Here is a 27,977-nt window from a genome sequence, read left to right as displayed (position 1 = left end):
GAGCGAGGCGTCCTCTCGTGCGGGCGGGTTGGGTTGGTTGGTGTCTCCGGCCATCCCGTCCGGCCTGGGCCCTCCTCCCTGGGCTCTCGGGTTCCGGCCTCGCATGTATGCATGTGTGTCTGTAATGTATGTGTGTGCGTGGATGTGCGGGCACTGAATGGGGAGCTCCGCGCTGGCCGCCGCCGCCGCCGTTGCTGCAGCCATGGAGAAAGGAGGCGGTGGTTGCGGGAGGGGGTGATTGAGCGCCCCTTTCTTCCCTCTCCCACCCACCCCCCACAACCCCACCCCACCCTCATGAGACTCTGCCTGGTCTGGCTGGGCTGCTACACCTTGTCTCTGTGGGTGCTGAGGAAGAGGATGTGGTCTGGGCCTGCCAGGTACCTGAGGAGCCCTTTATCCAGGTCTCTCTACATGAATATGATGGGCAGCCACAGCCAGCCAGCCCCGGGCATCAAGGAAAACCACCAGGTATGGACCCACCAGCAGGAGGAGCAGTACTTCTAAGCCCCCCACCCAAAAACCATTTTGTGAGGGGGGAGGGGCGGCAGGAGGAAGAAGGGGGAGGGGTGTGTTTTGAATGGGCCCCACATCCATCGCCTTCCCCCCAAATAGGGAAGAATTTCAGGGTTTGGGGTGTAGGGTAGCTTCTCTTTTATATTCATCTCTCACTTCTTTTGGAAGCGTGTGATTTGAGGTGAGATATGATGTTGTTTGGGGGGGAGAGAAGAATAAAAAAAGCTCCTTGAGGAGAGTTAACCTCTGCCCCACTGAATACACTCCATTCCCCGCACAACACACACACACAAAAAGAGGATTGGAAGAATCTCTCCATACTTGGCCTAAGAGACAGAGAGAGAATATGGACACATCCGGGTGAGAGATCAGGAGAAAGATTTGTGTGTGTTGTGCTTTGTGCATTTAGTCTGTGCACAAAATAAAGGAGGAGAGGAATAAATCTCTTATGGGACATCCTTTGGTTGTCGGGAAGATCAGCGAGCTTCTGCTATTTCTGTGGGTAACAAGACTGGCTCCTTTGCCCCCCTTTGAGTGCAGGGCAGGAGACTTCGGAAGAGCACATGCTACTGGTGAAAGGTGGGGATACAGGGGTGGGGGGAGGCGAAGCTGAAAAGTTGCAAGGAGGAGATGAGGATTTACTTGGAACCTGATGGGACAGGGAACAGGAAACTTAATGTAGTATAATTGTTCTCTTCCTTTCTCTGCCTCAAAATGTTCTGAAGTGCAATCGGGTGAATTTGTGCTGAATGTGCAAATATAAAATAGCGGGGAGGAAACACGATCTGTGTTCAAAAACAATAGTTCTGGCCATGAGGCAGCTTTGTGGCTTTTGTAAGTATGAGCTAAGCAGGCATGGGGAGTTGCTAGGGAAAACAAGGCACAACCCAATTTTTGTATGCTTGTACCTGTATAGACAAGACTTCTGCACACACTTAGAGCTGAAAATTCCAGCAGTGCTGATTGCTGTGCTGTTGCAACTTCCGCTGTCTCATCTTTGATATGTGATAACGATTCTCCTTTGTGTCCATTGACAGTATGGGATGGATAATTTAGCAGTCAATCCCCAAATGCTGCCCTTTATTCAGAACTCACAATAGGACTCCCAAAGTTTGTTTTCTTCTCCCAAATCCAATACATTTGTTATCACTTTGTGTTCTTTTCCTTACCCTTGTGACCTGAAGGACTGGAAACTCGTTTGCAAAACCTGTGTGCACCCAACTCATCAATCCAGTTTACTGAACATGACACCTGCCTATCCATATTTCTGTCATTGCTTCCTTCCATCCTGACCATATATTTATTTATAAATAAATTTTTAGCCTGACATTCATCACATGATCCCCAGGGCATTTTACGACCCGATTAAAAATACATCAGTTTGAAACAGTTAAGAGCAGAGAAAAACACAGTGCTAAAATTCCATGAAGAGTTTAGTCACAAATTGCATTAGCCAGCCTCCCATAACACCTGGGTAAATAAACTGGCCTTTGCATGGCACTGAAATGCCATAAGCATCAGCACTAGACGTGCTTCCAGGGGAGAGATGTTCCATGGAGTGCCACCACAGAGAAGGCCTCAGACCTGTCAATCTTTCTCCTCTCAGCGTTTTTTCATCTGAACAATCACAGATCTAGCCACTGAAGTTATCTCCCAACCTATACCTGCCTCTCATTCCCACCTCTAATAAGGCCCTCACGTTTCCTTCCTTCCCCAAGGACATATGTTCTGCTTTGAATTGATGCATGTGGCCTCACCCACCTCTTTCCGCTGCTAGCAAAGTGCAGTGCAGTGATACTGAATAATGTTGCAGTTTGACCTCCAAAACAGAAAATGTGAACTTGCATAGTGAGGTTGAAATACTCTGAAATGTATGCAAAGAGAACAGGAATCAGTGAAGCAACAAGATTAAAGGAGCTGTGGAGTGGTCGTGTGCAACAAGTTAGGTACATGTTTGTAATGTATTATGCATGGCTGGAAAGCTCCCAGGCATGCTTCTGGAAACTTAACACCACCTTCCGAAATCTGCAATATTTTTCCAGTAATGTGGTTGTAGGTAGCTTTGGGCTCTCTGTTGGCATAAATTGATGACTTCAGGGAAGGAATGCTAGTTTGATATGCTGGCATTCAACCTGGAACACTGCGTACAGACCACTGTGCTTAATATCTTAAAAGCCAACTGGAAAGAATGGATTTGTGTATTAAAATACCCAAACCATTTTAGATTCTTCCTTTTAGCTCTTTTGGTAGAGTAGGGTAGCAAGATTGAGAGTTGTATAGAGCTCATTTCAAAGCACAAGATTTGAATTGTTTGAGATATAAATATAAATTGTGTGTTAATAGTGCCAGTAGGCATTTATATGCATAAGTATTTTGAGGCCTTGAACAGGGAACGGCAAATGCTGGAATGTTGAAGTTTGAGCTGCGAGAGCTTTGTAGATACCACTGTCACACCGATTAGATATTATTCTGAACACAGTTGATTTTAGGTGAATTTAGCAGTCAAAAGCCAAATAGTTGATTGGGCCAAGAGTGTCTTAAGAGCTGTCTGCTTCTGTACAAGCCTGTCTGACCCTTAGGGGAGGTCCTTCTTTGTGTACTCCCAACTTGAGGCAAGGCAAGTGGTGAGTGAGGATGGGACACTATCTGTTATTGGCACCCCAACTGTAGAATACCGTCCCCAGCTAAGGCCAATCTCATGATGCCAGTTCCTGTGAGCTGTAGTTTACTGCTTACATAGTACAATTTTCAGCACCCCTAACTAACTACAGTTCCCCAGATTCTTTGGAGGAAGTCATGTATGGTGTAAATATGACCTGAAAGACATTGACACTCAGGGTCACAGCCGGAGGTCCTCATCACCTGATTCTTCTGTTTGCAAAACATGTGCTTTTCAACTAAGCTGCCACCCCTCCCCAATCCGAAGACAGTGTTAGAAATTGAGATATGAAAGCTAGGAGCTAAATGGCACCTTAAACCTAGGTTATGGGTGTAACAATGAAATGTCTAGGTGAGCCTTTTTATAACAAGAATACAAAGCTGAAAATGAATGAACTGAATCTAACTGAATCATTTTTCATATGGTCTAGTCCTTCCACTGCCCACCCCCCTAATATTCTTAAGAGAGTGGCTGGAAGTGGGGAGGCAGAAAAAGGTCTTCCTTTCCTTCCACTCTGCAGTTTTAATGTGAAATCTTAGGCGCAGTACTGCACCCAGAGCTCAAAAACTGCTCACACTAATGGAATTCCCTATCGCAAAATGTGCCTAGAACAATGGGAGTTTCGAATACTGTCCAAAGATCGTTCTCCTTTGCTTAAGCCTGGTTTGGCAGTGCCGACTAGGGCTGGGCGATGTTAGATTTTGAACATCATGATCTGTCCCCAGCCAGATAATCATGGTTTGGTGATGTTGAAACAAGCTGCATTTGGCCCCAGCCATCTAGACACAGGGTGAAACGGCCGCTGCTCTCACCGCTGGACCTGGGGCCCTTACACCCCAGTGCTTTGCAGGCTAGGGCCAATGCAGCTGAGCAAGCCCTGACACCTCAGCAACATCGGGGTTCGCTCAGTTGTGGCGTAGAAGAAGTCTTCCCCACCCCATCTGATGGGATGGGGGGAGACTTCTTCCAGCCCCCAATCTGAGCGATCTGACACCACAGCAGCATTGGGCTTTTCACAGCTGGGGCATAGAAGAAGCTTCCCACCCACCCCAGCTGAGCGATCTGATGCTGCTGAGGCCTCGGGGTTGCTCAGATGGGGGGGTGCAGTTTCACAGAGCCCCCACCCCGCTGTCAGCTTGGGCAAGCTAGCGCAGACTAGGGGCTCTGTTAAACGCTTGGCTGAAGGGAGCAGCAACTGGGTGCCCATCAGTTGAGCAGTTCAAAGATGCAGAAGGGAGGAACAAGCACCTTGCCGATACAGCTTCTTCCTCCCTCTGCGCCATATGAGGGCAAACCGCAACATTGGTTTCACTCAACGGTATATTGCTGGTGAAACCTCCGTGCTTCCGAACCCCTCTGCTAGCAGCATCTCCTGGATGAAGCTGTGCTGCTAGCAGAGGGACTCAGAAGCGGAGCAGTTTCACCAGCGATATACCGCTGAGTGAAACCAGCATCACGGTCTGCTCCTCATACCGGTCCTGGGCAATAGGTCGCTATATTGCCCAGGCCTAGTGCCGACATGTGAATAATGATTCTTGTCCCTTTTCCTCCCTCTGCAGTGGTACGTGTGCAATACAGAGCAGCTGTGTGAATCTCTTCAGCCTATCTTTGTCCAGAGTTACCTTGACCAAGGAACACAGATCTTCTTAAATAACAGTATTGAGAAATCGGGCTGGCTGTTCATTCAACTCTATCACTCCTTCGTGTCCTCTGTTTTTAGCCTGTTTATGTCCAGGACGTCTATCAATGGGTAAGTGCCAAGTGGAAAGTGGCGAGGGGGAGGGTGTGTAGGTCTCACGCTCAAACAGAAACACCCTTGCTTCTCTTGTGCGGCTTGACTTTTGCACTAGGGAAGTCCACTTCCAGATCCTAGTTAAATGAAGTGTTTTCCTAAGTGGTGTCTTACGAGATGACTCGGGGGCAGCTATGCCACGTGATTGCCCTGGTTTTTGGAGGGGAGCAGGAATTGTCGCTTTGACAGTGCAGCGACAACTTTTCCACGAAGAATGAGCATGCATCTTCTGATGTGTCCATCTCATTCAGTATCCTGCTTCCTGTATCTTGTTTCCAGATGCCTCTTGGGAAGCCCACAAGGAGGACATGAGTCCCTCAGAGACTGATATTCTGAGAGCATACCGTTGCCATGGCTAATTGCCATTGACGGCTGGTCCTAACAGCCATCATACCTTGTAGCATTCGGGATAGCTCAGTTAATATTGCCTCCTGGTATCTTGCTCAAGACCGAGGCTGTTTTTCAGCCAGAGCTCTCAGGAACACAATTCCAGCACCTCTCAGTTGGGCGCCATTTCCATTCTAAGAGAGTGAGGGAGGTGTTCGTGGTGGGATCCTGCACCTCTTTTCTGAAAAAATAGCATGATTATGACATTTCTAGCAGGTGCAGCTGGCGAAGAGGGACATTGTCATATACCTGGCCTCCTAGCACTAGTGCTGCTGCAGCTTACCTAGGGGGGAGAAGCAAAGAGGCAGGAAGGTGGGCTCTGTGTGGATGTACCAGTGCGAGTGCTGCATTGCCTCTGCCAGCGCATCTCCCCACCCATCCCCTCACCCCCATCTTTCTCTCCACGCTAGTGCCGGGGAGCCACTTCTGATTTCTAGAATTCCCCCACAGGTAGCAGCTCTGCATGAAACATTTAAGTGCCTGCTTAAGACATTTTTGTTCAGGAAAGCCTTCCTGGAGATGTAGAACGCTGAAATGTACTTTAATCTCTTTTTGCTTGCTGTTTGATTTTGATTGTTTTAAACAGCACTTTTAATAATTGATCATTTTAATCCTGTTGTGTGTTTTTTTGTAAACAGCTTAGAGGTGTTGTTCCAGTTGTGAGTGGTATATCAAAGTTGTGAAATAAATAAAATAAAAAATCCCATTTGAGCCGGAGCATTTCAACTGGAGCAGTTCTCTTTGCTTCCAAACTCAAGAGGAGCGTGGTGTAAAGCTTTTGCTCTCAACTTCTATATATCATTGTGTACAGATGGAAGCAGGGAGAGTGGTATTCGATCAATAATCAAATGGTTCTCCATTCTCTTTAGCCTAGGTAGACTGAAGATAGCAAAATACAGAATGGAGTTGCTTGTCTTGGAAGGGTCTGTTCAAACTGGTTTTTCACAGGAAACTTGGAGCAGATACTCAGCATGGAGAGAGCTGCCCTTTAGTGTCCTTTGAAAAAACACAACGCCAGTTCATTTCTACACATTAAGGCCACCTCCTCTGCTTTGCCTGAGCTGACAAATTGAACTAATATGCAACTGGAGCCCTCAACCAAATTTTTCACTGTAGCAAATTTCCTTAGAAATGAGCCCATAACTAAGCATTCAAGCTGGGTGAAGACCTAAAAGCTGCTTTATTGGGGGAGGGTCTCCAAATTCAATCAGAACAGTTATACTGAGGAAGAGACCTACCACTACCCAATCAGTATTCTTGAAATTACACGTACACACTAATAATACCTTTATTGTTAATGTACAACCTGTGTAAAATGAAATTAACCGAGCCTCCCCCCCTCACTCAATCCCATTGCACTTTGTGTGCTTGTCGCACAACACACCAACCCCGAAAATCAGTTGCACTATATTATTTTCTGTTCAGCAGCCTAACAGCCCACGGATAGAAACTGTTTTTTAGCCTGTTGGTACGGCGCTGTGGGTTAAACCACAGAGCCTAGGACTTGCCGATCAGAAGGTCAGCGGTTCGAATCCCTGTGATGGGGTGAGCTCCCGTTGCTTGGTCCCTGCTCCTGCCAACCTAGCAGTTCGAAAGCACATCATAGTGCAAGTAGATAAATAGGTACCACTCTGGTGGGAAGGTAAACAGCGTTTCCGTGTGCTTCTCTGGTTCGCCAGAAGCAGCTTAGTCATGCTGGCCACATGACCCGGAAGCTGTATGCCGGCTCCCTCAGCCAATAAAGCGAGATGAGCACTGCAACCCCAGAGTCGGCCACGACTGGACCTAATGGTCAGGGGTCCCTTTACCTTTCACAACTGATTATACTTCTACATCGCTCTCCTAAGGCAACGATCCCTTGCGATGTCGTCTAGCAGGCTCAGGGGACAGCCCATGATATCATGTGCTGTGTTCCCCACCCTCTGTAAAGACTTTATGTCTGTGACTGTCAAGTCAACGTACCACACTGTGATACAATATGAGAGGACACTTTCTATTGTGGTCATCAAGAAGGAGGTCATCAATTGTTGTTCAACATTGTTCTTTTGCAAGACCCTGAGGAAATGGAGTCTCTGTTGGGCCTTCCTAGCCACCTGAGTTATATTTGGGGAGACGTGTGTTACACCTGCCAGGGTGGTGTGTCTTGCCAAGCACCACCTTCAGTAATATGCTAGCAGACAGCTGCTTGAGAGCTATGCATCCTGCATCCCAGTCATAGATGCAACCCTGGCATTTGCACCCAGCTGCTCAGTTTCCTTTAGTGCCAGGCCCTCCAAAGGACTCTAGGTTTTATGTTTTCCTTTGATGCATGCTTGACTCTACATCCTCTTTAGCTGAGTGAAGGAAATACCACAACTTTTTTTTTTAAAATACACCCTTTTACACGTTATCCTGCTATACAGTTTGATCATGATCATCATATTTCTCAGCTAGACGTTTCCTGTGGGGTGCACAGTCGACTGCAGTGCCTCGCTGTATCCCCTTGTATCCTCACTGTTTTTGCTCCAGTCCAAAAGGTTTCTGTTGCTTTGAATGCCTTCTTGCGGTGTCTTTAGGAATAATGCCCTTGAGCCAATTTATGTGAGGGATGCTCAGATGTACTGCCAGGGGGTTGGTCTTTGAAAAGGGAATGCCACTTGCTTTCATGTTTTTCTTCCAATGCCCGTTATAAAAATGGCAGTTCCCTCCGGACCATTCCATTCCACGCGCATTGGTACGTTTTTACTTTTCCCACTTTTTATCTGCTCTCATTGTCTTCACCAGCCGTTCTCTCTCCTTCCCGTGTCCTCTCTCTTGATCATGATTCTGCTCTTTGCAGCTGGGACTCGCTGGCACAGATCACCTTTTTACCCTTCGGCTTGGGCTCCTTCCTGTGGTTGACCTGACTAATGCATTGCTTTCCTCTTGTGTCTCTTGCTAACCAATTATTTTCTTTCCCCCCCTGGATTCTTCCACTCCTTATTCTTTCATTCACTTGCACCTCTGGCACAACTACTGTAATCTTACAATATAGACTTCAAAGTGGGACAAGCAGAGATGCCATTGATACAATCCACAGAGACCCCAATTGTCCCTGCTGCAGATTCCTTAATGAATGGCTCATTTGCCATTCCACGTTCTTTTCTATCGCACAAGGAAGCTTCGGATACCTACTGTGGTCTTTGCTGCTAGTTTATACCGTTTTAAAATATTAATCTCCTTTCCCACTGCTCTAACGATGTCATCTTCAGCATCTCTTTCAGTCTGTTTCTTCTTCTATTCTTTTACATCTTCCTTGTCACTCTTGTCTTTTTAAAGCTAACCTTTTTTGAGTCCTCTTCTCCTCTAATGCCTTTGAATCTAAAGTCAGCATGTAAGGCAGGCAAGTCCAAAGTCCGCCGGTTGGTTTAATCTGGTGCCTGTGGCAGTTTATTTCCTGGGGTAAAATAGTCAGCCCTCACACATGTTCACTTCATCAAATCTGCCCCTCTGAAAAAAGTTTGGACACCCCAATAAGGCTTCATGGCATTGCAAGTTGGATGTCGAGTAGGTGGAATGTTGTCTCTCTTACTGGGCCAGGCAGCTTGTTGTAAAATACTGCAGTTCTTCATTAGGCGACTTTAAATGCTGGTTAAGGGCCAACCCAGGTCAAGCCCTATCTGCACTATTCATTTAAAGCAGTATCGTACCACTTTAAACAGTCATGGCCTCCCCTAAAGAAACCTAGGAACTGTAGATGTTAACGGTGCTAACAATGGTTAGGAAAACCCATAGGGACTGAATGTTAAACCACTCTGGAAACGGTTAAAAGGTTTCCCATCGCTATGTCCATACTTGTTTGAAATGAAAGAAATGTTGTCTCCACTTCCTAAAGTTGCCCACTTTGTTCATAAACAAATAAAACCTTGTCGTCTTTTAACATTTCAGGTTACTGGGAAGAGGTTCCATGTTTGTGTTTTCACCCGAACAATTTCAGAGACTGCTTAAAATAAATCCAGACTGGAAATCCCGCCGGCTTCTCGATTTAGGAGCAGGAGATGGAGAAGTCACAAAAGTCATGAGTCCTCACTTTGAAGAAACCTATGCTACCGAGTTGTCTGAAACTATGATTTGGCAGCTTCAGAAGAAGAAATACAGGTATATTGCTTGCTAAGTGGGCTGTGTGCTACGTCAGTGATACTATGTTAGCTATCTTCTCTCCCACCCCTGCCATGGTCTATCAAAGCATATAGGCGGTTACAAGATTTCTATCTGATAACTATAATTATTTCTGCAAATTAGGGAAGATACAATCTGTTTGCTTTTAAAAAAAAATCTCATTAGGATTTACAGTCATACATTGGAAGTCAAACAGAATCCGTTCTGGAAGTCCATTTGACTTCCAAAATATTCAGAAACCAAAACACGGCTTCTGAAGCTCTTGCAGCCAAGCGGAAGCTGCGCCAGACGTTCGACTTCCAAAAATTGTTAGAAAACTAGAACACTCACTTCCGGTTTTTGATCAGGAGTCGAAACATACGAGTTCCAAGACGTTTGGCAACAAGGTACAACTGTATATCCTTTCTGCAAAATATCCAAGGTGGTTTTTCAGACATGGAGCAGTGGGGTAATGTGTGCATTACCCTTGTGCTTGCTGAAAGGAGGAAAGCTGAGCAATAGCCGTGTTGTAGTTGTAGTAAAAAAGGTAAGGTAGATAAAGGACCCAGTTAATCCAGTCAAAGGCTACTATGAGGTGCGGCACTCATCTCACTTTTCAGGCCGAGGGAGCCAGCGTTTGTCCACAGACAGCTTTCCGGGTCCTGTGGTCAGCATGACTAAACCACTTCTGGAGCAGTGGAACACTGTGACAGAAACCAGAGCGCCTGGAAACACCATTTACCTTCCCGCCGCAGTGGTACCTTTTTATCTGCTTGCACTGGTATGCTTTTGAACTGCTAGGTTGGCAGAAGCTGGGACAGAGCAATGGGAGCTCACCCCATCGCGGGGATTCAAACTGCTGACCTTCCAATCAGCAAGCCCAGAGGCTCGGTGGTTTAGACCACAGCACCACGCCGCTTCCTTTGTAGTTGTAGTAGTCCAGCTGGAACCTTGGTGCCATGAGGCCAGTAGCAATCAAGACTCTTGAGTCACAGGCTGCAGAATCTCCAGCTAAGGAGCCAAACAAGGAACCAGGCCAGCTTTAGGGCTCTAAGTCTGTTGGTGGAGACCAGGAGTCCACTAGGCCAGAGGTCCAGAGCCAGGACCCTCACAGGTATCAGAGCCTGAGAAAACAAAGGCTTCCCACAGTACCTCACCAGTCCATTGGTACAGAGAGCTAACAAGGCAAGAGGCTATGGAGAAGTGCCAGACGGTTGGTCCTCTAAGAATCCTAAGGTTATCCACAAGGGGTGGAGCCTTCAGACGTAGTCTAGTGGCAGAGGCTTAAAGATGTTCTGTCTGCTCTCAACCTTCATCAGAGCAAGTTGCTCACCTGGAGCTATCTGTGGTTCTGCAGCGCCTGACCTGCCTTGCTGCTTTGAGATCCAGCTTCAAACCACAACAAGACACAGGGGCTGTTGACTTACAGCAAAGATCTCTAGTGTCCAATTTAGCCTGAATTACATTTGTGGGTCTCTTAACTTAGAACTCTTGAAATGTTTTGTTCCTCCTTCCTTTCTCTCTCCTGCCCCTCTGCCCCCTCCCAGAATTAAATACGGTGCCTGCAGTTGGACAGAAGCTATAGCTTGTGTTTTGCAGGATGACTGTACCATGATTATTTCTTTTCTTTTTTAAAATAGCCCATTCTTATTTTTCTGAATGAATATAACGAAAACCCAAGCAAGCATTTGGAGGCCCATTTCTTAAACCTTCACCATATATTTGCATTGTAGTAGTGCTCCTGCTGTGACCCACTTTGGATCAGGCCACGACTCACCAGGGCAGGCATGGCCAAACTCGGCCCTCCAGATGTTTTGGGACTACAACTCCCATCATCCCTAGCTAACAGGGCCAGTGGTCAGGGAAGATGGGAATTGTAGTCCCAAAACATCTGGAGGGCCGAGTTTGGCCATGCCTGCACTAGGGGGTTCCGACCCACCAGTTGAAGACCAGTGGTTTAGAGCACATTAGAAGTATGCCCATCAGAATGCATCAAGCAGGTTTCCTTTCAGATACTTTGGACCAGGGGTCAGCAGACTTTTTCAGCAAGGAGCCGGTCCACTATCCCTCAGACCTTGTGGGGGGCTAGACTATATTTCTTGGGGGGGGGGGATGAACGAATTCCTATGCCCCACAAATAACCCAAATTATCTGAAGGACTGCAGATTGGGTAATGCTGATTAACATGTGCAAAGACCTGTTTGGCTTAGGTGAGTTTCTGGCAAAAAGATGCTTATGACTCTGGGAAGTTGTAAGCCACACTCCCTTTTCTTTACAAATGAGAGAAATTCATCTCGTTTTGATTGTCCCCTGACGAAGGCTTCTATTATGTGTCAGCTTCTCCAGCCCCATTATTTGCCAAGTTCTGCTGTATCAGCTGTGGCTGGTATAACCTCTTAAAGTTTTCTAGTGTCTGGCGATTTCAAGACAAGCTGCAGCTAACAGAGCTAATACAAGCCCTTCGTATAAAATTGTCATTTTAGAGTTATTGCAAACAGATTATAATGCTAACACTGGCTCTGATGGAATTATTGACTGTATTACATCTGTGATCGGGACAGACACTCTAGGCTGCAACCGTTCTGCAAACTGACAAGTTCCTCTGCGGAGAATATAAAGGTCCTGTCTGTTTATTCCCTCTTCAGCATGTACCCAGCAAATTGCTGTTCGTGTGATGAAATCTTATTGGAGTAAGACATATAATGTTGATTTGCAGATCTCCCACTGCAAAATAGATGCTAACGCTATAAAGCCCACACTCCACTCATCTGCATAGTGACCTAGACTTAATGAGCAGAGGTTAACCCATTATTTGCTTACTTTGCCTCACATCATTGTAGGCAGAAAGAGAACAATCTCTCCTTGTCTGGTTGTAACCCTCAACACTTCCCCCCTCTACCTATACAGAGTGCTCGGCATCAACGAATGGCAGAGCACAGGGTTCCAGTACGATGTCATCAGCTGCTTGAATCTGCTCGATCGCTGTGATCAGCCATTGACTGTATTAAAAGATATTAGAAGTGTACTGGAGCCTACGAGAGGCAGAGTCATCCTGGCATTGGTTCTGCCCTTTCATCCATATGTGGAGAATGGTAAGTGTTTAACAGCTGATTGATGGGGGTTGGGAGGGAAGGAAAGGGGGACTTCCTCACTCCTGCAATTGCATGAGAATTTGTTCTGCAGGGGTTTCCCAAGAGCTGTTTGCAATTGCAGACAGCCTGCCTAGAATCCATGGGCGCTTTATGTCTTGCTTGGAGTGACATGGCTGGCCTCACTTCCACAGTTGCTCTGAAATGTTTAACATGTACACCAACAAGTGCAACCAAACCACATTCCCAGAGCTGTATGGAAGCAACAATGGCTCCATGTATGTAAAGTGCCTCTTAGGAGGACTTATTTAGAGGCTTCAGCCAGTCATAGCCTGTAGTCAGAATAGAAGGCTGGACCAAGTTAATTTTTTAAGGGGCAATACCTGGTTGAGGTTATGTCTCCGCACCGAAAGGACTCTGGTTGTAGTTGCAAAGGAACTACTCCACCCATGCTCCAAGTTGACTTTTATAATAGTTCATTTTTTCCAATATTCTCTCTTTCTGTGTGTGTGTGTGTGTGTGTGTGTGTGTGTGTGTGTGTGTGTGGTTCTGAGTTTTTGTTTGTTTTGTTCTGAGTGGTTTTTTTAAAGGTTTATTTAGTCTTAACTAAGTACAAAAACTCACATATCCAGCATTTTGGTCAATAATGCCCACTGTACAAAGCAAATTTAAAATAACCAAAGGAAGGAAACTAAGCTTACAGCCTATTTGTCATGCACAAAAGCTACAAAGACAAATCTTAATTTGCAGGGAGTCTGTTCTTCCGTGGAACTAGATACCCATACGTCAGCATCATACAGATGACAAATTGCAAGAAAGTACTTTGCATACATTCAAATTTTGGCAGTCATGTTTTGCTGGGGGTGGGGGGAGTTAACATGCAAGAAAACGAGAAATGAGGTGAGAAAAGACTTGTTCTGGCTTTGAAATCCAGTCTTTCTTCTTTGCAAGTTCAGTTTCTGCATTACCTTCTATTCCCACCCTTTGTTCATCCACTCATGAAAAGTGGGAAGGATGTGTTGTCTCTCTTTCTGTCTTTCTTAAAAGAAATATGTAAGCTTATAAATCATCATTTGTGGCAATAATATATCTTGTGAGGAAGAGGTAGTTCCAAACTGGTTTGCAAGAAAAGCACAAACCAAAGGTTCCTGGTTCAGACAAAGTGCCAAACTATAGTTTGCAACAAACCAGGTTCTGTGGTTGGGAGCTGATGGCGCATGGCAGGGGAAAGGGCACAGTCCAGAGACCCCTTTCTGCACGCTATCGTTTGGGATTCCATTTGAACCACCGCAACAGATCTCTTAGCTTTTGTACTGTTTTGAACTACATACCGTATTTTTCGCTCTATAGGACGCACACCCCCCCGAAATTAAGGGGAAATGTGTGTGCGTCCTATAGAGCGAATACAGGCTGCGCGGCTAAGCCCAAAGCCAGAACAGGGAGACGGAGCACTGCGGAGCACTCCATCTCGCTCTTCTAGCTTGGGGTTAGCTGCGCAAAGCCTCTGCAGGGCAGCGGGGTGCCTTCACCCCGCTGCCCTGCAGAGGCTAGAAAGGCTGTCGCCGAAGCCTGAAACCTTTGGAGCGCAGCGGGAACTCGCGCTGCACTCCAAAGGCTTCAGGGATCTTTGAGGCTGGCGGTGGGGGAAAGCAGCGCTTCCCCCCACCGCCAGCCCCAAAAGCTCGGGGGCAGCGGCAAGGCTGCGCGCAACCTTTGCTCTGTTCCCCGACCTGCTCTTTGGGGCTGGCGGTGGGGGAAAGCAGCGCTCCCCCCCCCGCCAGCCCCAAAGAGCAGGTCGAAAGGAACCTGAAGCCTCCAGAGCCCAGAGGGAACTCCCGCACCTTGAACGCACCTTGTTTTAGAGGGGGAAAATTTTTTCCCTGTTCTCCCTCTCCTATGGTCCGGTGCGTCCTATAGAGCGAAAAATACGGTATGTGTTAAAGTAGAAACATTTGACTTCCCATTAATTTTGATAAAATGCCATGTTGACAAAGAACTTTTCCCCCCGTCTTGCTTGAGCACTACTGAGGAGTGCACACAATTGTTGTTGTTGTTGTTGTTGTTGTTAGTATTTATATCCCATCTTTCTTGCAAATTAGGATTCTGGGTGGCTTACAACATTTAAAACGGCATTATAAAATACAAAGCGATAAAAACAAACTAGTTAAAAACAATAATTAAAATACAGCAGAACACATTCAAAACCAAAAATTAAAACCCACTTTGCCCTGACCACAGCCCAGTTTCTGCACCTCCGTTTTCAAAGGCCTAGGAAGGCCTTAGCCTGCCAGTGGAAGGATAACAAACAGGGTTTTTTTGTTTAGTCGTGTCCAACTCTTCGTGACCCCATGGACCAGAGCACGTCAGGCACTCCTGTCTTCCAAATAGGGAGCCAGTCTTAACATCTCTTGGGAGGAAATTACACAATGTGGGAGCAGCCACAGCAAAAGTGCTCTCTTGTGTCACCACCAACTGTGTCACTGATGTCGATGGGACTGAGAGAAGGTGCTCACCTGAGGATGTTAGCACCCAGGTAGGTTCATGTAGGGAATTACGATATTTCCTGTAACCAGGGCTCAAGCATATAGGGCTTTATAGGATACAGCCAGCACTTTGAATTGTACCCAGAAACGAACCGGTAGCCCGTGAAGTTGTTTTAATGACAGAGTAACATAATAATAATAATGCTCTCTGCTACCGGTACCAGTCAGCAGTTTGGCCCAGAATTCTGAACCAGCTAAAGCTTCCAAATACAGTGGTACCTCAGGTTAAGAACTTAATTCGTTCTGGAGGTCTGTTCTTAACCTGAAACTGTTCTTAACCTGAGGTACCACTTTAGCTAATGGGGCCTCCCGCCACCGTGTGATTTCTGTTCTCATCGTGAAGCAAAGTTCTTAACCTGAGGTACTATTTCTGGGTTAGCGGAGTCTGTAACCTGAAGCGTATGTAACCTGAAGTGTCAGTAAACCGAGGTACCACTGTACTTCTCAAAGGCAGCCACACATAGATCACGTTACAGTAGTCCAACTGGGGCGCATCTAAGTCACGCATCACAGTGGCCAGATCCGATAAGGAATGGGTGCAGTTGGTGCCTGAGTTGCAATTGTGTAAATGCCCTTCTGGTCACTGCAGCACCCATGTTCGGGGCAGAATCCCAGGAGTACAGTTGTATGCCTGGAGATGCTTCTTAACCTCAGGTGTGTTGCCAGTTTTGAGGGGACCTTGGGCAAGGTGCCCTTGCAGGGGGAAGACAACACCGCCCTGGTTGCTCTTCTCCTTTCCTGCCTTGCCCTGGCTGCTTCCCTACTTCCTTCCCACAAAGCCCTTCCCTGGTTGCTCTCCCACTTCCTGCTTTCTCCTCTACTGCTCCCTGCTCTGTGTGTTTAAGAGGCAGCAGCAGGAAGTGGTCTCTTAAAGGGAGAAGAAGAAAAAAGCAGAACTGGGGAAATTAAGATGTTTGGTGCAGCTTGAACCTTAGCAGGTCTTTTCCTGCATAGCAAACCCACTCAGCAACTGTCATCAGCCCCAGTATGTGCCCTGGACTGGTTGTTCACACCATTCTCCACCATGGACCAGTGCTGCTGTTCCTGGTCCATTTAGGTGGAGCCCCCATAATGTAACATGCAAGACCTAGGCCCCAGAACCTGTGCTTTAGCTGGCCTGATTTGTGAAATTGTCGTCGTCCTTGCATTTTCCGTATCTTACTTTGCAATTCTACAGTTCTGTTTCTCTCTCTGGGCTTGTAACTTCTCAGGATTTCCAGGGTGTTGCTGTTTCTCTCCCACACCTTTATGTCCAGGATCCTGTTTGGTAACTGTACAATAAAACTTAACGCAACTTCCTGGCAAGGCAACCAAGCACATATTGGCATTTGTTTCCTCATGGTTCAAAGTGTTTGCTTTGAGATCAGGATGCTAGATATGTGGGCCTCTGAAGTACAAGATGGGCTCGCCTTTTGAAGAGGCACAGGCAGCTCTAAAGCTAAGCAAAGAAGGGTGAGGGTGGGCGAGAGAATGTGGGGAAGATGGAAATCAATGAAGGGAAAAGGAAGGAACACCACTAAAAACTCAAGGACATTTCTGATTAAATAGGTTGTATTCCCTGTTAGCCCCCGCTCAAAGTAAAGCCACTGAAATTAATTCCAGTTCTAGGCAGCTCCTGGCATATGTGTAAATGCTACATTTTCATTTAACATTCTGGGTTAACTGTATTTCAAAAAGTAAAAACCAAGACACCCTGAAAGTTGTTGAGCTTTTCTTTTCTTTTCTTTTTTTTACAAAAACGCCAAGAAAAAGTGATTTTTCAATTGACTGCCTTTCAAAAATCCCCCCCTGGACGTCAGTTCTGCCTTTGAGATCCCGGTGATGTCCGGGAAAATCCAGACGTATGGCAGCCCTAGCTTAGTATGACACAATAGGAGCTTTTTGCTATATGAAGCTCACTTTTTCCCCTTCGGATGTTTAATGTGTGACTCACATTTCCAGTTCTACTGAACCCATGCAAGTGCATCTGCTATGATAATTCATCCATTTTGTGGCTTTTATCCAAATGTCCCTGCAAGAAAAGAAAAGAAGCATGTTCAGTAGTTTGCTAGTGTGCAATAAAACCCCAAAATACTTGATCCCAAAGAGTCATGTTCACTGCCATGGTGCACCGCACTTCTCTGTCTCTTGTTTTTTTTAAAAAAAATCACACACATATATATATCTATCCATATACCAGCAGAAGAAAACGGCTGAATCATAAGCTTCCCAAACAACTGCAAATTCTCCGAGAGCTTACTCAGTGAAGGGAACTCTATACCATACTGGCATCCATTGGCAAGCTCAAAAGGATTAGCTTTCTATGAAATATTATTCTGTCCGGAATCTTTATGTGTAAGACTGGGTTGTTTGTTTTTTAAGCCTACTTTCTGTAGCTTGTTTTTCATTGCGACATTCCCATTTATACAAGATACATTTTTGTGTGAGTTGCAGGAAGAATTACGCCATTCTCAGAACAGCTATGCTACCTTCTCCAGGTTGAAATGGATAAGGAAGGATGGGTGCCAAATCACAGCACAGACAAGACAATAATAATAATTCTTTTTGCATTCATTGCTAAACTTAGAATGCTGGAGCAACATTGGCATAGCAGCATAGCCTATAACCCGGCCTCTGTGCTGCCGCCCAATTGGTTCCTTTCCCCTTCTGTCATCGATGCCCTGCGATTGCCCGTATGAACACAGTTCCTGCCCCCTTTCAATGCTCCTGGCTACTTACATGCCTCCGCTGCCTGTTGCGCTTCTTTTTGCCAAACTCCTTTGCGATCGCTCGACAAACGGCTACTTTGCTTCCCCCACCCTGGAAATTTAAAAGAGACTTTGAACACTTGTCCTCACCTAGCAGTGTGGGGCACATTGGGGTGTTGTTGTTTTTAAAACAGAAACTGAGAAAATGACCCCTTCTGACACTGCCGATGTGACAGGAAACATGACTGTTACTAACAGTTGTGGGGTGGGGTATTTATCAGCTATAGGACCGTAGCCTTATACAGAACCAGATCAGACCATCCCAACCATCCCTCTCTTCCTTGCTGTTATATTATGGAAGGGAGCACAAGTTGGTCAGTGTGCCCTGGCAAATAGCAGCAAGGCTATTATTATTATTATTATTATTATTATTATTATTATTATTATTATTATTATTATTATTACTATTATATTGCTCAGTGCCCAAATAGATTTCCAAGCAATCTCCAAGTATGAAAACCAGTTACACAAACCTTAAAATGCAAACGTTCATAATTAACTACAGAGCCGTGTACGTTAATGGCACAAAATAACTAAATAATAAACTTGAAATATGCAATCAAAAGTACCGTTTGGAATACCAACGCCTGTAGTTATATCATGCAATGAAAACAATCCCATTTAAACATGGCAGCAATTAAAAGAGGAAATGTGGGTCGAGGTGCCTCTGAAAGAGAAGGGGCGGCAGCTTTCGCCAAGCAGAAGCCCAGGCCTCTTCCTTGCATTGCTTCGTTCCCTGCTGGTCCCTCTCTCGCTTTTGTTTTGGTCTAGCCAGGTTCCCATCTCCACAAATGCAGCACACCTGAGTGTCAGGTGCAGCCCTGTGCCCATCACCTGCCTGTTCCCCATGGAACTCTGCCACTAGGCGGTTACAAAGGCAGACACAACAAGGAAGGGGCGTTGCTGTTCCTATTGCTAGCCATGCAAGCTGGCTACTTCTAGAGCCGCCCACTCAGCATGTGCTCCCTTTCTCTTTCATGTAACACCACAAGAGGAAGGAGGAGGAGGAAGCAACCCTAGCAGAATTCTGTGTTTCCATCTCAGCCTAAAGTGGTGCATTGTGATGCACTTACTTTTCTGGCCCTCCTTTCTAAAGTAGAAATGGATTAGGGGAAAACTTTTGCGTCCTGGATGTTGTCGGACTCCAACTCCCAGCTTCCCTGAATACTGGCCATGCTGGCTAGGACCGATAGGAGTTGGAGTCCAGCAGCATTCAAATTGACCACAGTTTCCCCACCTCTGTTCCAGATTGGCAGCAGGCATAGTCTGGCTCCATTTCCCCAGCTGGAGAAATTCAGTCAGGAGATGAGGCTGCGCACATCTGTTTTCAGGTGTCATATGCAGCAGCAACGGTTCCCTGCAGGCTTTGGATTAACTCGCCATAGATAACCAAACTGTTGTGTAGCCTACAAACTTTGTGATCTTCCAGCTGCTAAGTGTGTATAAGATTGCAGGGGTTTTTTTTAAGGCTTGCCATATGCCAGCCCACTGCAGATTTGAAATGCAACAGGCTGGACATGCAGCCAAGTGTTGCCACGTGGAAGGCTCCTATTAAGGGTTCCAGCCAGCCATGTCTCATTTCAGGATAATCCCTCTTCCCCCAGTTTTCTAAGGGGGTTTCTCTCTCAAGGGTGGCTACTGAGCATGCTTAGGCATCACTGAGTAGCTTGGAAGGGTGTCTCTCTTAAGAACTGGGGTTTTAACTAAAGTTTTTTGTCCCTCTGTAGGCCTCAGGGTTCCCCCAAGCTTGCTGATACCTCCCTCCTTTGCGTGGGTAGTTCCTTTTCCTGCTCATATAAAGATTCACCCTTGGAGAATGCATTAGCTACCTTGTGTACAGGATTGCAAACACTTACGCAAACATTGACATGCCTCTCTGTTTTCTTGAGTTTAGGCTGTGGAAACAAAGGTGAACAATGCATTTTAGCAAAGGGGATTGGTACCTCTCTTTTTTTTTTTTAAGCAAACATTACACAGATTGGGGATGATGTGGTAATGGGTATTTTTGCTGTTGCGTTCAAGGAATCATAGTGATGGGAGCCACCTGTCACATGGAGAAGTAAAATGTTTGGGAGGTTAAATTGAAGAGCGGGTCATGTGGGGTGAAAAATGGAGATAGCAGAAGCCCTGTGCACAGGGTAGAGTGTGGGATTTAAACTGTGGCGTCCCAGGTTCAAGTCACTGCATGGGCAGGAAGCTCTCTGAGTAATTTGGGCAAACTGCATGCTCTGTTAACCTAACCCACCTCCCGAAGTGATGATTGCGAAGATACAGGTCACATCCACACCACGCAATTAAAAACACATGGCTTCCTGCAAAGAATCCTGGGAACTGTAGTTTACCCCTCACAGAGCTACAAATGCACCCTTAACAAACTGCATATGGTGTGGATGTAACTGCAGTGTACTCAGGGGTGGGTGGGGAATATAAGCCACCCTGAGTTCTTTAGTGGATACAAGGGTATTGCATAAAATTGATTGATTGATCGGATTATTAAGAATATTTATATTCTGCCTTTTCAAAAGTGGCGAACAAACACTGAATACATCAGTGTGCCAACACATTTTAAAACTGCCCCCCCAATCATATACAGTGGTACCTCAGGTTACAGACTCTTCAGGTTACAGACTCCGCTAACCTAGAAATAGTACCTCGGGTTAAGAACTTTGCTTCAGGATGAGAACAGAAATCGTGGTGGCACGGCAGCAGCGGGAGGCCCCATTAGGTAAAGTGGTGCTTCAAGTTAAGAACAGTTTCAGGTTAAGAACGGCCCTCTGGAACAAATTAAGTACATAACCAGAGGTACCACTGTACAAATGAAATAAGCGTAGTACCATAAAAAATTCTAGCACTAAATGATATATGCAAGCAGCAGAAAACATCCAGTTAAAAGTGGCCAACTGCTAGACCAAAAGCCAGGCCCAAAAAAGAGGATTTTGTCATCTAGACAGAATGCCATCAAAGAGGGGGCTATGCAGACCTTCCAAGAGAGAAAATTCCAATGCTTGGGTGCAGCCACTAAAAAGGCCCCCCTCTTGTGTCCCTACTAAACACACCTCAAACTGGGCAGGAGAAAGAGAAGAGGTTCACCTGATACAAGTTCGTATTGGGGCAGGTATCCCTTGAGGTACCCTGGTCCTCAGCTGTTTGAAGCTTTGAAGGCTGAGGCGAGCACTTTGAATTGGGGTTGGAAGTGAATCAGTAGGTCAACGAGTTGTTGTAACGAGAGAGTCACACGCTCCCTATAACCTGCTCCATTCAGCAACCACTGCAAATTCAGGCCAGCTGCAGTTTCCATAACTTTGTAAAGGCAGCCTTACGTAAGGACTATTGCAATAGTCCAAATCAGAAGATTCACCAATTGTATGATTCAGCATAAGGCAGCTTCCTATGTATATTCCCAGTTTTGGGGTGTTTTGTTTTTTAAGAAGTGGATGTGGCTGACATCATATCTAGCTTGGCAGCAACCGAATTTGCAGAAGTGGCGAGGGTGTCATAATCACATGCCCTCTTTTTTCTTTTATAAAAAAATATTTTCACAGCATGCAAATAGACTTCCATCCCAAGGCTGGTCTTGGGTTTCCTTCATTGAAAGCATTGGAAAGCTACTAGGATCTGGTATGGGAGAGAGATTGAGAGAGAGGAGACACAGAGAGAGACGAACATACCTTAGTGAATAACTTAAAAACTGCCAACAAGGCAACAAGGTAGAGGAACAGCACAACTGAAATGGCCAGCATGCTGTACTCAACTCCTCGGCTGTATGTTCCACTCTCTTTTTTAAAATAAGAACAACAAAAAGAATATCGTTAGTTTAGTTTCAGTTTGCATTATTGACATAGTACGAATGGTGATTTTCTTGCGCTTTTTAATGATTTCATTAATCAAAAGGAACAAGTAACAATCAGCGGAGACCTAAAAAGAGTGATAACACCGCATAAAGTAAGGAAACCACCGGCTCTTCTATGTAAGGAAGGGGATGGGAAGGAGAGAAAAAGTAGGTGTGGAGGAAGAAAAGGGAGAATCTAGACCTGGGTGGCAAGAGGTCGCCATGTAATCCAGTTGAAGACCCAAAGGCACAAAACAGGTTGTGCAAGTTGTTTGTCTATAGAGACCTATGTAGATGTCACAAAGAGTTCCATATAAAGTTATATTTTGCAGGTACAATGTTCAAATGGGAACGATTATTAGCGTATGTCCTAAAAGTCCACAAAAGAGCTGCAGAGTCCCCAGGTTCTGCGGTTCTAGTTTCTTGTTCTGATTCCACCTTGAGGAGTCTAGACCATCAGAGCATAAGAAGAGCCTGCTGGGCCAGTTGAGATGTAACTGTTCCAGCTTTATATGCCGCTGTTTATAAAACCGGTCAGTTCTCCAAGCTCCTCCCCTTACTCCTTCCCCGAAACACCAGCTTCAGCACTTCAGTCAGGTTCAAAGCAAATCACCATTTCCCATTACACTCAAACCTTGCTGCTTAGGGCTGGTTTCCTAACCAGGATCTTAAACTAAGATCAAACCATGGTTTTAGAAACCTGTTTATCAAACAGACATTAAAACTTAGTTTTCTGTTTCTGTTTTTTGTTTTTTTAAAAGATATTTATTACTTAGTTTTCTGTTTCTGAGATAGCAATACACTCTTCAAATTGGGCTGAAGCACCAAAACAAGGGAGGAACACGCAGGACAAAAGCCCGTTCCCAGCTTTGTAAACCATAGTTTATCACTTAAACTATGGTTTAAGAACAAAATTAGTTGGTCTCTAAGGTGCTACTGGACAATTTTTTTTTTTACATAGTTTATCATGTGTGATAAGGTTGTCACGTGTGTGTGAATCAACCAACTGAGTTAGAGAGAGTTAGGCTTGCTTTGTATCTCTCTGGTTCTGATTAGTTTGAATATATGAAAATCCTTATGCAGAGCCAGAGCATTAGTCCAGCAAACCTTGGGAGTGTCTACCCTGCCTGGCTACCCTGCCTTAGCACTTTTGCTTTACAGTTTATTAAAATAATATTCGTAGGGTGCAGTCTTTGACCTGCAAGTGAGATATAAACAGTGGTTTTTTTCCTGGGGGGACGCAGGGGTACACATACCCCTAAACATTTTGTGAATCTAAGTCTGGTCTCGTTGAGGGGCAGTATTTCAACATGAGTAGGAAAATGAGAGTACCTCTAAACATTTTTTTTAGAGGAAAAAAAAGCACTGGATATAAATCTCCCTAAAATAATAGAAGAGTTTGGATTTGATATCCCACCTTTCACTCCCTTTAAGGAGTCTCAAAGCGGCTCACATTCTCCTTTCCCTTCCTCCCCCACAACAAACACTCTGTGAGGTGAGTGGGGCTGAGAGACTTCAGAGAAGTGTGACTGGCCCAAGGTCACCCAGCAGCTGCATGTGGAGGAGCGGAGACGCGAACCCGGTTCCCCAGATTACGAGACTACCGCTCTTAACCACTACACCACACTGGCTCTCCCAGTGAGAACCCTTCCCCCTCAAAAAATAAAAAAATAAAGTAGCAACCAACCTCTTATCACTAACACTGTTCCGCTTCCAGTTTGCTTGGAGGTGGAGGAATTTGAACTTGAAATTGCTACCCCACAAAAATAAATTGCGCTGTCTTCTTCATTGATTTCGTTGATCCCAAGGTGAGCCTGGTTCTTAGATGTTAAGTGAGACACTTTGAACTTTGTGCTGTTTATGCAGTTGGGAGTGCACAAGGCTTCGTGGGTATGTGCAAGATATCGAAACCACAGAATGGTCGGAGTGGATGTGGGGCATCCCTGAGCAGAAAAAGTACACGGTATAGCAATATATTTTGATGCAGGGTAGCCTTCCATGAGTGGAGGTTGAGATACTGTCACTTTGCAAAGGTTGGCACCTATTGAGGAGGATTAAACATACCCTGATGAGAAAGTCAATCGAAAAAGGGTGAGGAGTCGGTTCTCTGCATATTACAGTTTAGGAGCTTGCTGTTACCTGTTAATTGCAGTTTCCACAAGCTATTTGAAGGCTCCAGTCATCACCTCCACTGGTGTGACTTACAACCCAATCCTGTGCATTATTCTGCAGAGATAGAGGAGGATTAGCTTCCCTTCCCCCTGCCCCGGCTGTTTTTTTGGCAATTTGCCTCACCTCACCCCTGCCCGAGTTTTTCTCAAATAAATCTGCTTCTGATGTTTTCTGCAAGAGCTGTTATTTTTAAAGCTTGATGACAACAGAAAGGATTAAGAGAGAGAGAATTCCTTACCTGCATAATATGTCACCCAGGTAAATTGCAGCACCAGAATCAGAACCCATTGCTTGAACGTTGCCATTTTGCCTGCAAAGTTTCCTCTGAAAGGGTTTCAGCTCAAGAAAGTGGAACTGAGGGGAGCCTGAAGTGGAAACGGAATGGGAAGCCCTTGTCAGTTACAGTTCTTCATATTGCACAACTGAGGAAGTTCCTAACTCTGTATTTGCATGATGTGAAATAAAGCACAGGGTGTCTCTCTGTGCAACTGTTTTCAGCTTATTTGCTGGGTTCTGTTTAGTAGCTACCCCTCAGGAACCTTTAAAAATGGAGGGGAAAGAATTCTTTAACTAAAGTTAAAAGTAAAGGACCCCTGGACGGTTAAGTCCAGTCAAAGGCGACTATGGGGTTGCAGTGCTCATCTATCTTTCAGGCCGAGGGAGCCGGCGTTTGTCTGCAGACAGCTTTCCGGGTCATGTGGCCAGCATGACTAAACCGCTTCTGGCACAACGGAACAAACACCGTGATGGAAACCAGAGTGCGCAGAAATGCACTTTACTTTCCCACCGCAGTGGTACCTATTTATCTACTTGCACTGGCATGCTTTCGAACTGCTAGGTTGGCAGGAATTGGGACGGAGCAACGGGAGCTCACTCCGTTGCGGGGATTCAAACCACTGACCTTCCGATTGGCAAGCCCAAGAGGCTCAGTGCTTTAGACCATAGTGCCACCCGCGTCCCAAATTATCCTTTCCTGAAAACAGCAGATTCCTATTGTTACCTCTGGTTCAAGCAAATGGGAAAGACACTCACAGAGTTGACAGATTATATCATTATGCTTTCTATCCCATCTTTCCTTCAAGGAGTGTGCACAGTTCCAACTACACCTTGGTTTCTCTTGCCCTTCACAGGAAGCCCACCCAGGGCCCCAGTGGTGCAAGGCAGTGCAGTACTATGGAGAGGGCCGTGTGAGCAACAGAGCTTAGGGTCACATCCACACCAGGCATCGAAAGCGCATGGCTCCCCCCCCCCCCCCGTTTTTCCTCTCTGTCTCTCATAGCACTAGAATCTGAGAACATCCAGCAAAGCTGAATGTTGAAAGATGGAATTTGCAGTGGTGGTCGCCAAGCTGCATGGCTTTTTAAAAATGGATTAGACAATCCTACTCTTATCAGTACCAATGCCAATTTTAATTTTGAGCTGGGAAAGAGGAGTACATGGTTCACACCCGCTCCTCAGTTAATCTCTGCAAAGATCCTATGAGGTAGGTAAAGAGGCTGTGACTGTCCCAAGGTCATCCAGTAAGCTCCATGACGGAGTGGGGATTTGAACCCTGATCTCCTAGGTTCTAGTCTGACACTCTAAACCACTACACCACACTGGCTTCCTAGAGTTCTTCTGCTATGGGGCAGCTATATATATTAAGCAGGTAAATATATGTGGAAAGCAATATGTCTGAAATACTTAAGGCCCCCAACCCTATAGTTATAATTGTGGGTAGCCATCTGAGTTTATTTTGATTTTAATCTGATTTTAATCTGTATTTCAGTCAATTGCTGAATTTATATTTTAATGTATTATATGTTAGCCGCCCTGAGCCCAGTTGTGGCCGGAGAGGGCATGATATAAATAAAATTATTTTTTTTTACTACTACTACTACTACTACTACTACTACTACTACTACTACTTAAAGCTTGAATTTGTTTTATTCTGGATTGTTTTATTTGATGTCTTAATGTGTTATAAACTGCTTTGAGATATTTTCTTTAAAATATAAAGCGGTATAGAAATGAGATTAATCATCACTATATTAAAAAAAAAAGGGACCTAGACATCCCATTGTGGCAACCATAACCTAGGTTTAAGGAGTCATTTGGCAATTAGCTTATCTTTCTGTGTTTATAACACTTGAGTTTCTTTGGGCTGCAAAAGTTTTACCGCCCCTGTCTTAAGTGTTCACATGGTGGCTCATATGGTCCCCACACTTCCTTTCTCTTGAAGATTGGGAATGAGGTTGCTCTCACCTAAACTGCTTTGCCACTTCCCTCACAGAAACCACACTGTGTGGTGATGAAAGAGCACTTTGAACATTGGCAATACTGGAGCAAATTAGACTGAGGCAGGCAATAGTTTTCAAGGGCCTTGAAAGTGGTTTGAGACAGGTATCACTTCCCACGGTTTATGTGCTCATTGTGTCCCACAATTTGAAAATAAACGTTTTGGAGTTTTGAATTTACATATATATTTAAATGCAGAAGCACACACATAAAAGGAAATAAATTCAAGCAATGGGGAATAACTCGCCTACCTATTGTTACCAGAAAGTAGAATAATTTGGAAGAAACCAAATGGTTAAAATTATCTGGTACTTATTACAATAACCACTAAAATAAAGGAGAAGTATATATATATATATTTTTTATTGCTTTTCATTATAGACAAAATGCAGTGCTCATGACATCAAACAAAACCACACCAAACACCCAACACCCCCCCCCCAGTTACATTCATTAAAGAAATATGGAGAATAGTAATAATAAGATTTCAGGGAGACACACTGTTTAATTAATCAGTCTTGCAGTATTGGGATAAAGAAAAACACAGACAAGTGCATAAATGGTAGAAAGGGGGGGGACCTCATCATGAGTTTCAAACTGAGGCAGATTGCAGTGGGGAATTAATATCACTATCTTTAAGTAATTTGTAAATTGGAAAGGCAAACCAGGTTTTAATAAATTTATCTGTTTTAGAAATTCCATCAAGTACTCTCAGTTTGTGCACAAGTTTTTCCATATACCCATCAATGTTTCAGCGAGGGGAATTTGCATTTCTTGACCTAATAGGGAAAGGAGGTTTCTTTCCCTTTTTCCCGGTTTTTAGAAGATGGATTAAGATTATTCTCTTTCACCTTTGGATGCTGTCTGGCTGTTTGGGAAGAGCTTGCTCTGGGCTTTATGGCTATGGCTCTCGGCTGCTCATAGGATTTGTCCATTATTGTCCTTGATTCGTTGTTGTAATTTCTGCCTTTCCTAATGGATTCGCAGCCTGCCTTGTTCGAGTCATTAGGCCAAAAAGCAGGATAAGTGAAACAGATTTAGATAAAGATAAATATCTAACACGAACCCCATGTGCTTTTTCAGTAGGTGGCAAGTGGGATAAACCTTCCGAAGTTTTGGAAATCAAAGGACAGACGTGGGAGGAACAGGTGAACAGCTTGCCAGAGGTTTTCAGGAAAGCTGGCTTTGTCATAGAGGCGTTCACCAGACTGCCATACTTATGTGAAGGTGACATGTATAATGACTACTACGTCTTAGATGATGCTGTCTTCGTCCTCAAACCAGTGTAAATGTGTCTTCTGAGTCAAACCCAAGAAGCAGTCTGTGAATGAAGCATTTTGATTTTGGGGTTTTTTCTCGGTTTTTATTAATTGCAGGATGGGAGGAAAAACTATTGTGGTTATCCATTCTAAATCGACATCATGTATGAAGTCTAAAGGTCAAAATACTAATTTCTTTGTAGTATGTTTTGGAAGGGGGGGAAAAGGAACTCTTTCTTTAAAAAAAAAAAGAACTCTTCTGTTGATGATTTCTTAACCCCCACGATGCACCTGCAATCCAACAATAAATCGAAGATATTTTTATACCTAACTATGGATAAGGATCATGATCCAGCCATAGCCAGGAAGCTACATAAACTGATCCAGTGCAGCTGGTTTTTCAAGGACATGCGAGAATACTGGCAATAAAGCTGTCCGTCCAGTAGAAAAACTGGATTGATTATCAAGTGTTGGGATGGATTTTCTTCCATGTTGATGAAGTTATTTTATCTGTTGGTCTTCAGCACATGTTTTTAATCATGCTAATAAAACTTTTTTTGAGATGACTCATGTATCCAATCTTCATTTATGCAA

At 44.9% G+C, this 27,977-nt stretch overlaps 2 protein-coding genes and 1 long non-coding RNA gene across 7 annotated transcripts in view; 2 read left to right on the top strand and 1 right to left on the bottom strand.

The window, feature by feature from the left end:
- Positions 1–6: 6 nt before the first annotated feature.
- On the top strand, positions 7–27,949 carry METTL9 (methyltransferase 9, His-X-His N1(pi)-histidine). The gene is made up of 5 exons (XM_081169668.1): positions 7–468; positions 4,732–4,922; positions 9,258–9,467; positions 12,375–12,559; positions 27,208–27,949. Exons 1-5 carry the CDS (start codon positions 112–114, stop codon positions 27,411–27,413), a joined length of 1,149 nt encoding a protein of 382 aa, XP_081025794.1. The 5' UTR covers positions 7–111; the 3' UTR covers positions 27,414–27,949.
- IGSF6 (immunoglobulin superfamily member 6) overlaps positions 14,564–27,977 on the bottom strand; it is a 35,523-nt gene continuing 22,109 nt past the window's right edge. For 2 of the 5 annotated variants that reach the window (XM_081169750.1, XM_081169749.1), the window contains exons 2-5: positions 24,086–24,212; positions 23,363–23,716; positions 21,515–21,621; positions 17,905–19,741 (exon numbers count right to left, since the gene is read on the bottom strand). In XM_081169750.1, the coding sequence (XP_081025876.1) occupies positions 19,577–19,741; positions 21,515–21,621; positions 23,363–23,716; positions 24,086–24,152 (693 nt within the window). In that variant the 5' untranslated portion in view covers positions 24,153–24,212 and the 3' untranslated portion in view covers positions 17,905–19,576. The other 3 variants (XM_081169752.1, XM_081169751.1, XM_081169748.1) reach the window with 3 other exon arrangements.
- Positions 21,632–23,440, top strand: LOC308573135. The gene is made up of 3 exons (XR_014001951.1): positions 21,632–22,423; positions 22,471–23,072; positions 23,319–23,440. It is a non-coding gene; the product is annotated as an uncharacterized lncRNA (long non-coding RNA).

Source organism: Podarcis bocagei, assembly GCF_964188305.1.
Source record: "Podarcis bocagei genome assembly, chromosome: 14".
NCBI classification, from domain to species: Eukaryota; Metazoa; Chordata; class Lepidosauria; order Squamata; family Lacertidae; genus Podarcis; species Podarcis bocagei.
This window is presented reverse-complemented; position numbering and strand designations above follow the sequence as displayed.